This window comes from Anastrepha obliqua, chromosome 5 (assembly GCF_027943255.1).
Source record: "Anastrepha obliqua isolate idAnaObli1 chromosome 5, idAnaObli1_1.0, whole genome shotgun sequence".
Classification (NCBI taxonomy): Eukaryota; Metazoa; Arthropoda; class Insecta; order Diptera; family Tephritidae; genus Anastrepha; species Anastrepha obliqua.
Window position 1 is genome coordinate 125,336,356 of NC_072896.1, and position 13,677 is coordinate 125,350,032.

General features: G+C 36.4%; 1 protein-coding gene across 3 annotated transcripts in view; it reads left to right on the forward strand.

Moving 5' to 3' along the window:
* The window catches only part of LOC129248063 (ubiquitin-conjugating enzyme E2Q-like protein 1), a 52,664-nt gene extending 39,325 nt beyond the window's left edge, over positions 1 to 13,339 (forward strand). For 2 of the 3 annotated variants that reach the window (XM_054887488.1, XM_054887489.1), the window contains exons 2-5: positions 3,833 to 4,370; positions 4,467 to 4,608; positions 6,584 to 6,933; positions 9,683 to 11,437. In XM_054887488.1, the coding sequence (XP_054743463.1) occupies positions 4,135 to 4,370; positions 4,467 to 4,608; positions 6,584 to 6,933; positions 9,683 to 9,767 (813 nt within the window). In that variant the 5' untranslated portion in view covers positions 3,833 to 4,134 and the 3' untranslated portion in view covers positions 9,768 to 11,437. Of the gene's footprint in view, positions 1 to 3,832; positions 4,371 to 4,466; positions 4,609 to 6,583; positions 6,934 to 9,682; positions 11,438 to 12,246 lie in introns of those variants that run through there. The other variant, XR_008582593.1, reaches the window with a different exon arrangement.
* Positions 13,340 to 13,677: the final 338 nt, after the last annotated feature.

Below are 13,677 nucleotides of genomic sequence, written 5' to 3' on the forward strand. Positions count from 1 at the left end.
CTTCTACAACCATTTATGTAAATATACTAGCAAACCCGGCCCGCTTCGCTGGGCACACTAAAATAGAATAGATATGGTTTAGAACAGAAAAGATATGGTTTTCATATTTCTTTATTCTTTATTCAAGCGCTTTGGCATAAACAATATTTTTTGTTTTTCTATTTGTTTTTGAGTAAATATACATATAATGTTGTTGGCTTCCCAACACGTGAAAAGCCAATGTATAGTTGAACCATGGGTGAATACTGGTTCTTCTAAATTCATCTCGCATATTTCTAAAGTTTGCCCTTGTGATTTATTGATAGTTATTGCAAATGCTAAACGAATGGGCAGTTGCAAACGCTTGAATTCAAATGGTAATTCAGGTGGAATCATTGGAATTCTTGGTATTAGAACGTCTTCATTCTTGAATTTGCCAATTAAAATAGTTGCTTGGATAACATTATTCATCAATCGTTTGACTACTTCATTTTGTTCTTGACGGTCTTCTGATGTCGCGTTATTCCGGGCATTTCTCATGCGCCTATTATTATTTGTCGAACGACCAATATGGTTACGTGATTGTCTTGGCATTTGTCTATACTTAATATTATAAAGAGGAAAACTTTGTTTGTTTGTAATGAATAGGCTCAAAAACTACTGGACCGATTTTAAAAATTCTTTCACCATTCGAAAGCTACATCACCCGCGAGTAACATGGCTTATATTTTATTTTGGAAATAGGGCTCGAGATATAGGTCAAAACGTGGACCCGGGTAACCTTCGGATGTGTATGTACAATATGGGTATCAAATGGAAGCTGTTGGTGAATGCTTTAGTCCAAAGTATTTTTCATGCCGCTCCGTGACTAGGGTCTCGAGATAGAGACCAAAACGTGGACCCTAGAATGTGTTTGTACAATATGGATATCAAATTGAAGCTGTTGGTGAATGCTTTAGTACAGAGTATTTTTCATGCCGTTCCGTGACTGGGGTCTCGAGATATAGGTCAAAACGTGGACCCGGGTAACCTTCGGATGTGTATGTACAATATGGGTATCAAATTGAAGCAGTTGGTGAATGCTTTAGTACAGAGCATTTTTCATGCCGCTCCGTGACTGGGGTCTCGAGATATAGGTCAAAACGTGGACCCGGGTAACCTTTGGTTGTGTATGTACAATATCGGTATCAAATGAAAGCTGTTGATAAGTGCTTTAATACGGGGTAATTTTCATACCTATTGATGACTAGGGTCTGGAAATATATGCCAAAACGTGGACCCGCCGTGTCTTTGCACCGAATTAAACCAAACTTACACACATTGTTAAGTAGGTATTGAAGATGGTTTCCGTATAGTTTGGCTACCTATTGGTAGATAGGGTTTTGAGATATAGGTCAAAACGTGGACCCGGGTAACCTTCGCACGTGTATGTACAATATGGGTATCAAATGGAAGCTGTTGGTGAATGCTTTAGTTCAGAGCATTTCCATCCGCTCCGTGACTAGGGTCTCGAGATAGAGACCAAAACGTGGACCCTAGAATGTGTTTGTACAATATGGATATCAAATGAAAGCTGTTGATAAGTGCTTTAATATGGGGTAATTTTCATACCTATTAATGACTAGGGTCTCGAAATATATGCCAAAACGTGGACCCACCGTGTCTTTGAACCGAATTAAACCAAACTTACACACATTGTTAAGTAGGTATTGAAGATGATTTCCGTACAGTTTGAATACCTATTGGTAGATAGGGTCTCGAGATATAGGTCAAAACGTGGACCCGGGTAACCTTCGGACGTGTATGTACAATATGGGTATCAAATGGAAGCTGTTGGTGAATGCTTTAGTTCAGAGTATTTTTCATGCCACTCCGTGGCTAGAGTCTCGAGATAGAGACCAAAACGTGGAGCCTAGAATGTGTTTGTACAATATGGATATCAAATTGAAGCTGTTGGTGAATGCTTTAGTACAGAGTATTTTTCATGCCGCTCCGTGACTAAGGTCTCGAGATATAGGTCAAAACGTGGACCCGGGTAACCTTTGGTTGTGTATGTACAATATGGGTAGCAAATGAAAGCTTTTGATACCTATTGATGACTAGGGTCTCGAAATATATGCCAAAACGTGGACCCGCCGTGTCTTTGCACCGAATTAAACCAAACTTACGCACATTGTTAAGTAAGTATTGAGAATGGGTTTCGTAAAGTTTGGTTGTAATTCGGAGCACTGGCAACGGGTACAGCGTTCTTTTGAACCAGCCATAATGTCGCTTACTTTTTTAACGCTTGGGGCGGAACTGAACTGTCAAATTGACAATGTGAGTTACAATGTGTCAATATTTCTTTCTGATTTGGATGCCATAAGGAAAAAACGTAAGTGCAGCATGTAAAAATTGGTTGTGCATTTTTTTGGAGTGGATTTTGGAACAGTGAATAATTTCTTGCCGGTGTTCCGAATTACAACCAAACTTTACGAAACCCATTCTCAATACTTACTTAACAATGTTTGTAAGTTTGGTTTAATTCGGTGCAAAGACACGGCGGGTCCACGTTTTGGCATATATTTCGAGACCCTAGTCATCAATAGGTATCAACAGCTTTCATTTGATACCCATATTGTACATACACAACCAAAGGTTACCCGGGTCCACGTTTTGACCTATATCTCGAGACCCCAGTCACAGAGCGGCATGAAAAATACTCTGGACTAAAGCATTCACCAACAGCTTCCATTTGCTACCCATATTGTACAAACACATCCTAGGGTTACCCGAGTCCACGTGTTGGCCTATTTCTCGAGACCCTGGTATCCGATTCTTAAAGTTTCAAAACACAAACCTTCTCCACATGTGTCTCTTCAATGTGGCAAAGTTTGGTTAAAATCGGTTTAGCCATTCTCCGTAAAGTTCATCACAACGCGAAAAACGGCTGAATTTTTATATACATATATAGAAGATTTTTATGATATGTACTAAAGAGCAAATGTGTTTACTGATCTCAAATATAATATTAATTCTTACTTTTTAATGGGGAACGCCACTGTGAAAATCGATTTTTTTTCATAAATTGTTAGTATAACTACTCAAGAGAATGTGGTAAAAATTTTAAAGCGAAATTCGCTTTGTTCCCGATTCTATGTATGTGCACTTAAGTGAGCGCCCGTCGGCCCGACCCCGTAGCGCTTACGATACGATGCTTTATTTCAAACGCGTTTTTTTCGAAACGACTTTTTTTGATACGGTGGCAACGATTTCTCGAAGACTAATTAACCGATTTTAATTTTTTTTTTTTCAAAATTTTTGTTATCGCATTGGCTATCGTTGTGCGTAGCCGATTTTCAAAATTTTGAAAATAACTATTTTTTGGGCCTGTTGAAAATCAAAAAAAATGGTGAAAAACACACATCGAAACTCAAATCACCACCATTTTGTCAAAAAAAACGTACAACGATAGCCACTATTGTGTAGATTAATAAAATTTTTGGTTTTTGATTTCAGATAATTATTCATTGCTGTATCGCTGCCACCAGATGACGTCATTTTTTTTTTAACTCGTTACGTTTATTTACATAAACTTGTCAAATTTCAATATTTTTTAATAAAAAATGACATCAACATAGTTTAATACATATATAATAAATTGTCTTTTGTCCGATCCTCGAATAATCATTCCTACTTACAAAAACAAATTTCCAAACATCGACTATTTTTTGACCTCCCACACTGGCGTTCCCTCTTAATAAAGGCTTAGAAAAGTTGTATAAAAGGAAAAAGACAAACATACATACCTTTCTGTCAGATGTATGTAGATGTAGTCACATATTGAAAATATTCTCTATTTTTACATTCGCAGACATATGCCATATGGAAGGATCAAAGCTGATACCCCCACAACTAGACAGCTTTAAAGATAAAAACAAACAAAAGTAAGACGAAAGTTGGAAAAAATAAACTCTAGGCATAAGACTGATTGAAGAGAATAGTAGTGCTCAATAAAAAACGGGGAGCTGACTGACCAATGCAAATAGGAAATCAACTGCTAGAAAACCACCGAAAAATTAGACAGCTTCCCACCACTCCAATTAAAATAAAGCAAAAGAATTAAAGACTAAACGTAAATAAGATTTAATTGAAACTAAAACTCACAATTAAAGAATGTCGTCGAGCTTGAAGGAGAAAGTAACGGCTGCTATACGAAAATTTAATAAGAGTCGAAGTCGCAGTGGCAGCGGTGATAAAACAGCTGAAGCTGGGGGCGACGGAGCTAATGGGAATAACTCTGGAGGTAATGTCGGGGGCAATGTAACAGCAAAGAACTCAAATGTAAACGCCATGGCCGCAGGCGTGACAGCTGAATCGCCAGGCAAACGATTGCGAAGACAGGATAACAAGTGTGTATTAAAAATTATTTTGAAAACTTTATTCCACTTCAATTATACACATTTTTCGGTTATTTTTTATAATCGTATTTAATATTTTGTTTGTAGAGTTTCACCAGCCACAAGTCGTATGGTTATGTCGGTCAATGCTCAACATGCACCCGACCACAGTATTCGCGCTCGTCGTTTGATGAAAGAGTACAAGGAGATACAGAAAGTGCACAACAGCAAAAAGGACCCAGTTTTCACGGTAAGCAACAATTCGATATAAAATATGATAGTTGCTCATTTCGTATGTTTGCATCAACTATTGAATTGAATTGAATCTACATGCAATTATAATTATGTACATTCATAAGGTTTGTAGAAGAATTAGATTAAATAGAAATAAAGAAACTCGGCCGCCGTAGCCGAATGGGTTTGAATCTCTGTGCATGAAACGGCAAAATGATAAAAACAATTTTTTCTAATGGCGGTCGCCCCTCGGCGGCAATGGCAAATGACCGTGTGTATTTCTGCCATGGAGATCTCTACAAGTTTCTTCCTTTCCTGTACTATAACAGCTTCTACATTAATCGTAGTAGGGAGCTCCCAGCCTTCTAGCAGAGTTGCCTATTAGACAATGACCGGTTAAAATACACCTATCATAGTTCTTATATTCGCTCTGTTGAGTTTTAGCAGGCATTTTGAACAACTAATGCTAAGTTTCGGCAATGCCAATTTGCTTAAGGGGTTAGCGGTAGTCAGAGCTCCGAAAAAATGATGATTTTCAATAATTTTTTTTTGCTAGTCAGTTGCTTTATTTTACAAAAATAAAAACATACCATTAATACATCACGTTTCGACTTGACTTTAGCAAAATTTCAACAAAAAAAATTAATAATTGTAAAAATTCTCGCTGTTTGTTCGTTGTTTGCTTGGGCCTGTTTCTCCAGAAGGCCCTTGCGGTGATCATTGCAAGTCCTTGGAGATTCATCTAAAATCAATCGGGCAAGAGAAATTAGTTTTATTAATAGATAATATTGTGTCTAATCTAAGCGGCCTCAGGAAATATATTTCAGATTTCGTGAAAAAACCGACATTTAATTGTTTAAAAAAATCGAAATTTTTGAAAAAAATCCTTCGATCAGTGACGATTATGTTTTTCAAAAGCTGTGGCTTTTAAGTTACAGTGATCACCAGTTCCAAAACATAGTTTTGAGAAAATCGCATTTAAAGTTTTGCCACTTGCTTTCGAACGTTGCGGAGCGCCCGAGCGCCCTTTGTTAATTGTTGAAAAACTCTAAAAGTATTTATCGGATTCACTTCAAATTTTCACACACTATTTTTAGGATATTATACTTTAAGAAAATGCAAAAAACAATCCATTTTTTTTTAAACTCTGACTACCCCTAACCCCTTAATTCGCATGTTGCTAGGTTTTGCCATTTTGAATTTACTGTTCTAATAGTTTCGCCATATATCAGTACATAATTTGCAGGTGGCTATGGGCATGGCTATCAAAGCTTTACCCGATTGAATAGTTTGGGTTGTACCATTTCTGGCAAGCTCATCTGCTTTGCAGTTTACTGCTATATTTCTATGACCTGGCACCCAAATGAAGTTTACATGGAAATACTAGGGGTATAAAACATTATATGACTGTTTTCGACGATTGTGTCTTGGACTCTAGCGCTTATATTGCTGCCCGGCCTCTGAATAAATAACGAGTTTCCTGGTGGATAATACTCTCGTTTTTATCGCTGTAAGTCCTTCCATAATAGCAGTGACTTCCGCTTGAAATACACTACAGTGATTGCTTTATCTCCGGTTTTTCGGAGTAGGCCCATCCACCGATTTTATTGCCTAATTTTGAGTCATTTTCAATGTACAAATGAAAATATGAAATAGAAATATGAAAAAAATAAATTTGGCTAGACTACTGTATGTACATATGTAGTTCAAATGGAGTGAGAACCTGTGGTATTCCAAAGGAGGTCTGTAAAAAATAATTAAAAGGTTTTCAACAAAATTCACAAATAAAACGTTGTTAATTATATGAACAAAACGTTAAGAAAATATTCCATATTAAATTGCTGGAAAAAATAGTGGAGAAATGTATGCTACGATATTAATTAACTTAGCTGTATGTATGTATGTATGTACTATATGCATGCACATTGGCTAGACTATAAATTTACATTCGTATATTGTTTTATGATATTTTTTATTACCTTTAATCGTAGGTGGAGCTTATCAATGACAACCTGTACGAATGGTATGCCCGTCTGCATATCGTCGATCCAGACTCAAAGCTAGCGAAAGACATGACCGAAATGAACATTCCATTTATACTCCTGCATCTAGTGTTTCCCGATAACTTCCCATTTGCACCGCCATTTATGCGAGTCGTCGAGCCGCGCATCGAGAAGGGTTTCGTAATGGAAGGTGGAGCTATTTGCATGGAACTTCTGACGCCACGCGGCTGGGCGTCAGCGTACACTGTGGAGGCGGTGCTAATGCAATTTTCAGCGAGCTTAGTGAAGGGTCAAGGACGTATTGTGCGAAAGACCAAAAGTACAAAGGAATTTAGCAGGTGAGGTCCCAAAGTTGACAATAGTTGCACATATGCATATGCAACAAGTATTTATGTGCATACACGTGGCACATACTAATTTGTAGATTTACAATCGATCTCGCGTAGAAAGCAACCAAGAAAGACATGAACTAAATTAAATTTGACTTGAATAAATATTTAGTAGTAATATTAGATATTAGGCGAAGTTCTGAATTTTTCGCATTAAGTGGGGTTCTGGGGCAGTTTTACATACTTATGTTTGATGAAGTCAACTGTATATTACAGCGGTCCTGAGTAAAGGTGAAGAAAGAGAAAATTACATGCACTCTGCAGGGCTACTACTACCTACTACCGAGGTGAAAAGTCGAATCAGACGGCCAATCAAATTTGAGCTGTTTATGAACTGAATACAGTATCGAATGCAACAATTAAGTTGTGATTTCAACGAGTCAATTCTGTTAGACTAATCAATGTCCTCGTCGTCGTCCATTTGTGGAACAACATCAAGACGCACGCCACAAATAGGAGGAGGAGCTCGGCCAAACACCCAAAAAGGGTGTACGCTCCAATTATATATGTATATATAGTCTTGTCATAAATTCTGTGACAAATTTTACAATGCATACTTCTTCTTCTTCTTAATTGGCGCGATAACCGCTTACACGATTTTGGCCGCGTTTAACAAAGCGTGCCAGTCGTTTCTTTCTCGTGCTAACCGGCGCCAGTTGGACACACCAAGTGAAGTGAAGTCCTTCTCCACCTGATCTTTCCAATGCAAAGGAGGCCTTCCTCTTCCTCTGCTACCACCAGCTGGTACCGCATCGAATACTTTCCGAGCCGCAGCGTTTGTATCCATTCGGACGACATGACCCAGCCAACGTAGCCGCTGGATCTTTATTCGCTGCGCTATGTCTATGTCGTCGTAAAGCTCATACAGCTTATCGTTCCATCACCTGCGATATTCGCCGATATTGGACGTGCAAAGGTCCAAAAATCTTACGCAGAATCTTTCTTTCAAACACTCCAAGCGTCGCATCATCGGATGTTGTCATCGCCCACGCTTCTGCGCCATACGTTAGGATGGGCATGATGAGAGCCTTGTAGAGTGTTAGTTTTGTTCGTCAAGAGAGGACTTTACTGCTCAGTTGCTTACTTTGTCCAAAGTAGCACTTGTTGGCAAGAGAGATTCTGCGTTGGATTTCAAGGCAGACATTGCTATCGGTGTTGGTGCTGGTTCCTAAATAAACGAAATCTTTTACAACCTCGAAATTATAACTGTCAACAGTGACGTGGGTGCCGATACGCGATTGCGCCGACTGTTTGTTTGATGACAGGAGGTACTTCGTTTTGTCCTCGTTCACCACCAGACCCATTCGTTTTGCTTCTTTATCCAGTTTGGAGAAGACAGAACTAGCAACGTTATTAATGCATACGGCGAGAACATATTCGCAGAAAAAAGTTGTGTTGTGTTCGATTTTGTTCGTGTGCATTGTCTACTCATAAATTATACTCAGTTCAGCAAATTCCGGTTGTTAACTAAGGAAAATAGCATTGCAGAGACTTCATTACATAAATGTGGTAAAAGTACAAGTTCGATTTACGAATTGCTGAAAGAACTTAATATTTCGAGAATATTTGTTTACTGCCCGATCAATCGTTTTTCCCAAGCGTCTGAATTGACAGACAGAAAAAGAAGTGGTCATCCTCGCGTAGTGCGAACCTGTACAGCCATAAAAGCTGTTCGAGAAAGAATTCGCAGAAATTGTTGAAGAAGCTCTTTTAAGCAAAGCGCCAAAATCTATACTAAAACTTCTAAAGACGCAAAAAATCTTGTTCCAAGGGCCAAACGGTGTTCAGCGTGGCCACCATCCAGCCTCTATAATGGTTTGGGCGGAGAGTGTCTTGTAAAGGCGTTACATCTCTTAATTTGTGCGAAAAAGGGGTTAACACCGGGTAAAAATGTACCAGAAGGTATGTCTTAGAAGGCATTTTGAACCAGTTGAGCAGTATTCTCTGCAATAGAGAGCGTTGGATTTGCCTACAAGATTCCCCTCCAGCCCATAAGGCAAAACCTATGGCTAAAAAACAATATTCCCAGGATCATAGCCGCAGCAGATTGACCGTCTGGAAGTGCAGATTTGAATCCATTGGATTACAGTTTGTGGTCAAAATTGGAGAGCATGGCCTGTCGAAGACCTCACAAAAATTTGGAGAATCTCAAACAATCTTTGGTTCGAGCAATGACGTCAATATCTATAAAAATCGTGCGTGCTGCAATAGCTGAATGGCGGCGTAGTCGGTTGTAGACTTGTGTAAAAGCAAATAATGACCATTTCAAATGAAAATTAAAAATTTTTTTTTTAATATTTACGTGATTAAATAAAACTAACTTCATTAAAAGAAGTATTACAATTTCATATCTATAGGGAACTTAACTTGTAAAAAAACTTATGGCAGGATTAAGTATATCCATTATAGGGCAATAAAATTACAAAAATAACCTATATTTTATAATATTATTATTATTATATTGGAAATACTTTACTGTTACTATAAATATTGTATGTGTGTCCAAGTAATGAAATCTTTTTTTTTTTGTTGCCCTTTATCCTTGTAATTATCATTACATTACAAAATAGTCGGATAAACCCAGATTAATACAACAGCTGATATTTTGCTTTATTCTTATAAAAAAAGTAATTATGTAGTTTTATCTACTCGAACGGTTTTAATTAATTGCGAATGCTTATTTCTGATTTTTCCACAGACGCACCGCGGAGGAAGCGTTTCGATCATTGGTAAAAACCCACGAAAAATACGGGTGGGTGACACCGGCACTCGCTGACGGCTGAATTGCCCATTGATGTATACTCGTACAACACTCACCTGTATACACTCGAAACGTTAGTATTAACATTCAAATTAAGCTGTCACCACAAATAAAAGCACGAACACACAAAAGTATGTGAGATTCTGGTCTAACAATAATGAGCAAAAATATACTCGTAATTAAGTTAATTCCATAAATATGTATGTATGAAAACCACATAATACAGTATGGGTGTATGTTTAAAAATCTGTAAAATCCATATTAGATTCCTTAACGTTTTTGTTAAAGAACTGCCACAAGATAATAATTTTTTATTATGTGATTTGTATTAATAGTCGCGTTCGATAACACAAACATTTGTAATAGTTATTCCTAATTTTTTCAAGTTAAGAAAATTGTCCATCACTCAAAAATTGAGAGAACAAAGTGACAGTTCCATGCAAGAGAAACGTTCACTTTCTGCTGGAGCAATTTTAGCCAACCGAAAATTGTCCATCACCAGAATATACGATCTGAAAGCATATGATGGAACTTTTTGCAAACAAAAAAATTGTGACATAAAATTAACAAAATTGTGCCATTAAACGACAAAACAAAAAAAAACCTCTTAGATAACACGAAAAAGTTGGTTTGTTGTGTCTTTCTACCGGTTTTTGCAAGAGATGGCAAATTTTCCGTTCGAAGTGGGATTACGAATATTTTTTTTTTTTGTTGCCTTTATCCTTGTAACTATCTTTACATTAGAAACTAGTCGAATAAACCCGGATTAAAACCTGGATGTGGGGTTTAGACCGGAAAATTTGTCATCACTTGCAAAAACCGGTAGAAAACTTTTTCGTGTTATCTATGAGGTTTTTTTTTGTTTTGTCGTTTAATGGCACAATTTTGTTAATTTCATGTCACAATTTTTTTGTTTACAAAAAGTTCCATCACATGCTTTCAGATAATATATTGTGGTGATGGACAATTTTCGGTTGGCTAAAATTGCTTCAGTAGAAAGACCTATCAGACCAACTTTTTCGTGCTATCCAAATTTTCCGTTCGTAACCCCACATCTACACCTTCTACAATTGTACAGATCCATAAGTAAAAACACTCTCTGTTGGTCGTAAAAAAATCCCCACAACTGAGATCACCGGATTCCAAAACGCTCTTTTATGTATCAAGGTTGCATAAAGAATTACAAAATCTCATAGAAAATCGTATCAAAAAGTATAAAAAATGTACAAATTTAGATATTTCTTAATAAAAAAGCATTATTAAAGCTAAGAAGTATATTAAAAATATTTCTTATTGAAAATTTTCCGAGTCAAACATATTTTGTATTGTTTTTTTTTTGTCTATATTCAATAACCGAAAAAATTCTATTCCATACCATAAAAATTCTAATTTGGCATAGCCCCCCCACCAATACGCTCAAGCGTACCAAGCACTCCTAGTATTACACACGTAGGCGCCGGCAAACTCACATCTAGGTTGCCTGTCAAAAAAAGTAGGAGGAAGAAGAGTGTTTTTACTTGTATTTCTGTATAATGCCTTCATCTGTCAAATTCCTGTTTTAACCTTGTCCTGTTTTCTCATGTGGGCAGCTTGCTGTCTTAAAACCACATAAAACAAATCGGATCGCTGTATTCGAGCATGCAAATGGCGCGGTGACTACTAAATGACAGCTGATGTTGGTAAGAATTTCGGTGAGGCCTGATGTTTTTGTATTAACTTTTCTAATATATAAGTAATCTATACAAGGTTAAATACAATGGGCTTTTTAGCCTGAGTGTTGTAGGATCCACCAAATCTCCTGGTGCTCCTTGGCTCGACATTTTCAAATTTCAATCTATACAAGGTGTAGATGTGGGATTAACTTTCTTGCTTTTTCTTCTCAGTATCAGAGATTTTTCGTTCCTGCACTAGATTTGGATTGATGGCTGGTGATGGCTAATTTTGTTATCGAACACAACTATTGTAAGATATATTTCAAAAACCAAAAAGGCATTAATACAGGGTGTTGCATGTACACTTGACATATGAGATCTTTGAATGACTTTGCTCGACTTGTTTCTTCCACAGCCTGTGCAGCACAATTCTACCCGTAGAGCGGGTGTAGAACGCGCAGAAATTATAATATTTTATTTTGCAAATAACTCTTTGAATATCTTAACCCAGCGTGCGTACCGTCGACACACATTTCACTCTCAGCAAAACGAAATTGTCTGTTCTGTGTAGCTGAAAATCTTTTAATCGCGCATTTAAATTGTATTATATCAATTAACAGGAGGAATTCGAAATTGATGCATTTTCACTAAATTATTGATAGTTATCATGTGTCAAGTGTAGATGGAACACCCTGTACTGTGATTCAATTTCTGTATCTGCAGTTTTAGTAACTGTTATTTCATAATTATTATTTGCTTTAATTCAGACATAGATCAGTACTTTTATAAGAAACCATAAATGAAATAAATTATAAGTATAAAATAATAGCGAAATAAAGTCATTTTCAGCAATTCGCCAATTCACAAGTTAACCAAAAACCCTCCAGCAACATCTTTAAACATGCAAAAAATTAGGATCCAAATTAAAAATATCAATGCTACTCGTACTTATCGAGAAAATAGAAGTCGCTATAACCTCAAGTTCACAGTAGTGGACGCTTAAATTCTGTACGGATCCGTTCTATATTTTTGCATTAATTTCAAGATTTAATTTACAATGCAGTTACATAAAGACAAGCAATGGAGCGCGTATCGATCAAAATAAAGATTTTCATCAATCAAAACCATTTTTTTTTTTAATTTTATTTAGTAAAAAAGTTATTCAAACAGCAAAATTGGATGATTCATTTTGCGCCACCGTGTATAAGCTATTGCCGCATTTGCACCTTAGATAAAACTATGTTGTTAAAAAAGTTGTGTACCAAACTTATAAAAATGCTGAACCATCTTTTTCTTTATTTTCCTAGATTTATTGTTTATAAATTAAGGAAACGTAACTGTGTTATAAAATTTGGAAAGAAATTGTGTGTATATTTTGTAATTTAGTAGGTACTGAGTTTTATTACCAAAAAAATACTTTGTCATATGCAGAATAAGTTATTTATAATGGTTCCAAAGGTTAGAATAATTTATTTATAATGGTTCCAAAAACTACTAGTGCGTAATCACTTATTAATTATGTACACCTTAGAAATATTAATATATGAATTTAAAGCCCAAATGCTTGCGAAAAGCAAATGCAAATTGGACATTGGACCGTACAGGCAAATGAACTACAAAACGGTTTGATTGGATCCTTTTGCATCTTGTAATAGTATGGGAAATGCTCGCCATGTTTATTTGTACGTTAGAACTTCTTTGTCGTTTAAATATGTATGTATGTATGTACGTATTTGAAACTACGCTCCAATAGTTTATCTAAATCTATTCCTCATCGAAAGTTTACCAAATTGTTTACTTGCTCCGAACTATTAACACACCTACCTACATACATACACATGTAAGTAAACATTGTTCAGTATTGTATGTATTTTGAGTAATTTTTAAATGAAAATACATATGTTTGAATAACTTAATAAACCTCTATGTGTAACAAATAAAATTGGTGTTCTTACTAAAATTTTAATCCTTCAATAATTGCACATACAGTCAGACTCACTCCTCACTCCTCACTCCTCACTTGATACAGATACGATTTTTTTGTAAAGTGCTCTATATTTCCGAATATTTTGCTTTATTTCATTTCTAAGCATATAATATAAAAAGAAGTGTCCACTAGTTTCAATGTAATGCAAAAAAAACCCATACAGAGAATTCACGCCGCAGCTTAAATGATATAGTTAAAAGTACCGCTATTCTCGGCGAATGATTCCACAAAAGAAATTGTATTTTTGGTATGCGAGAGTGTATTTTTGGTACAGTGAGTGTCAAAAAGTGTCG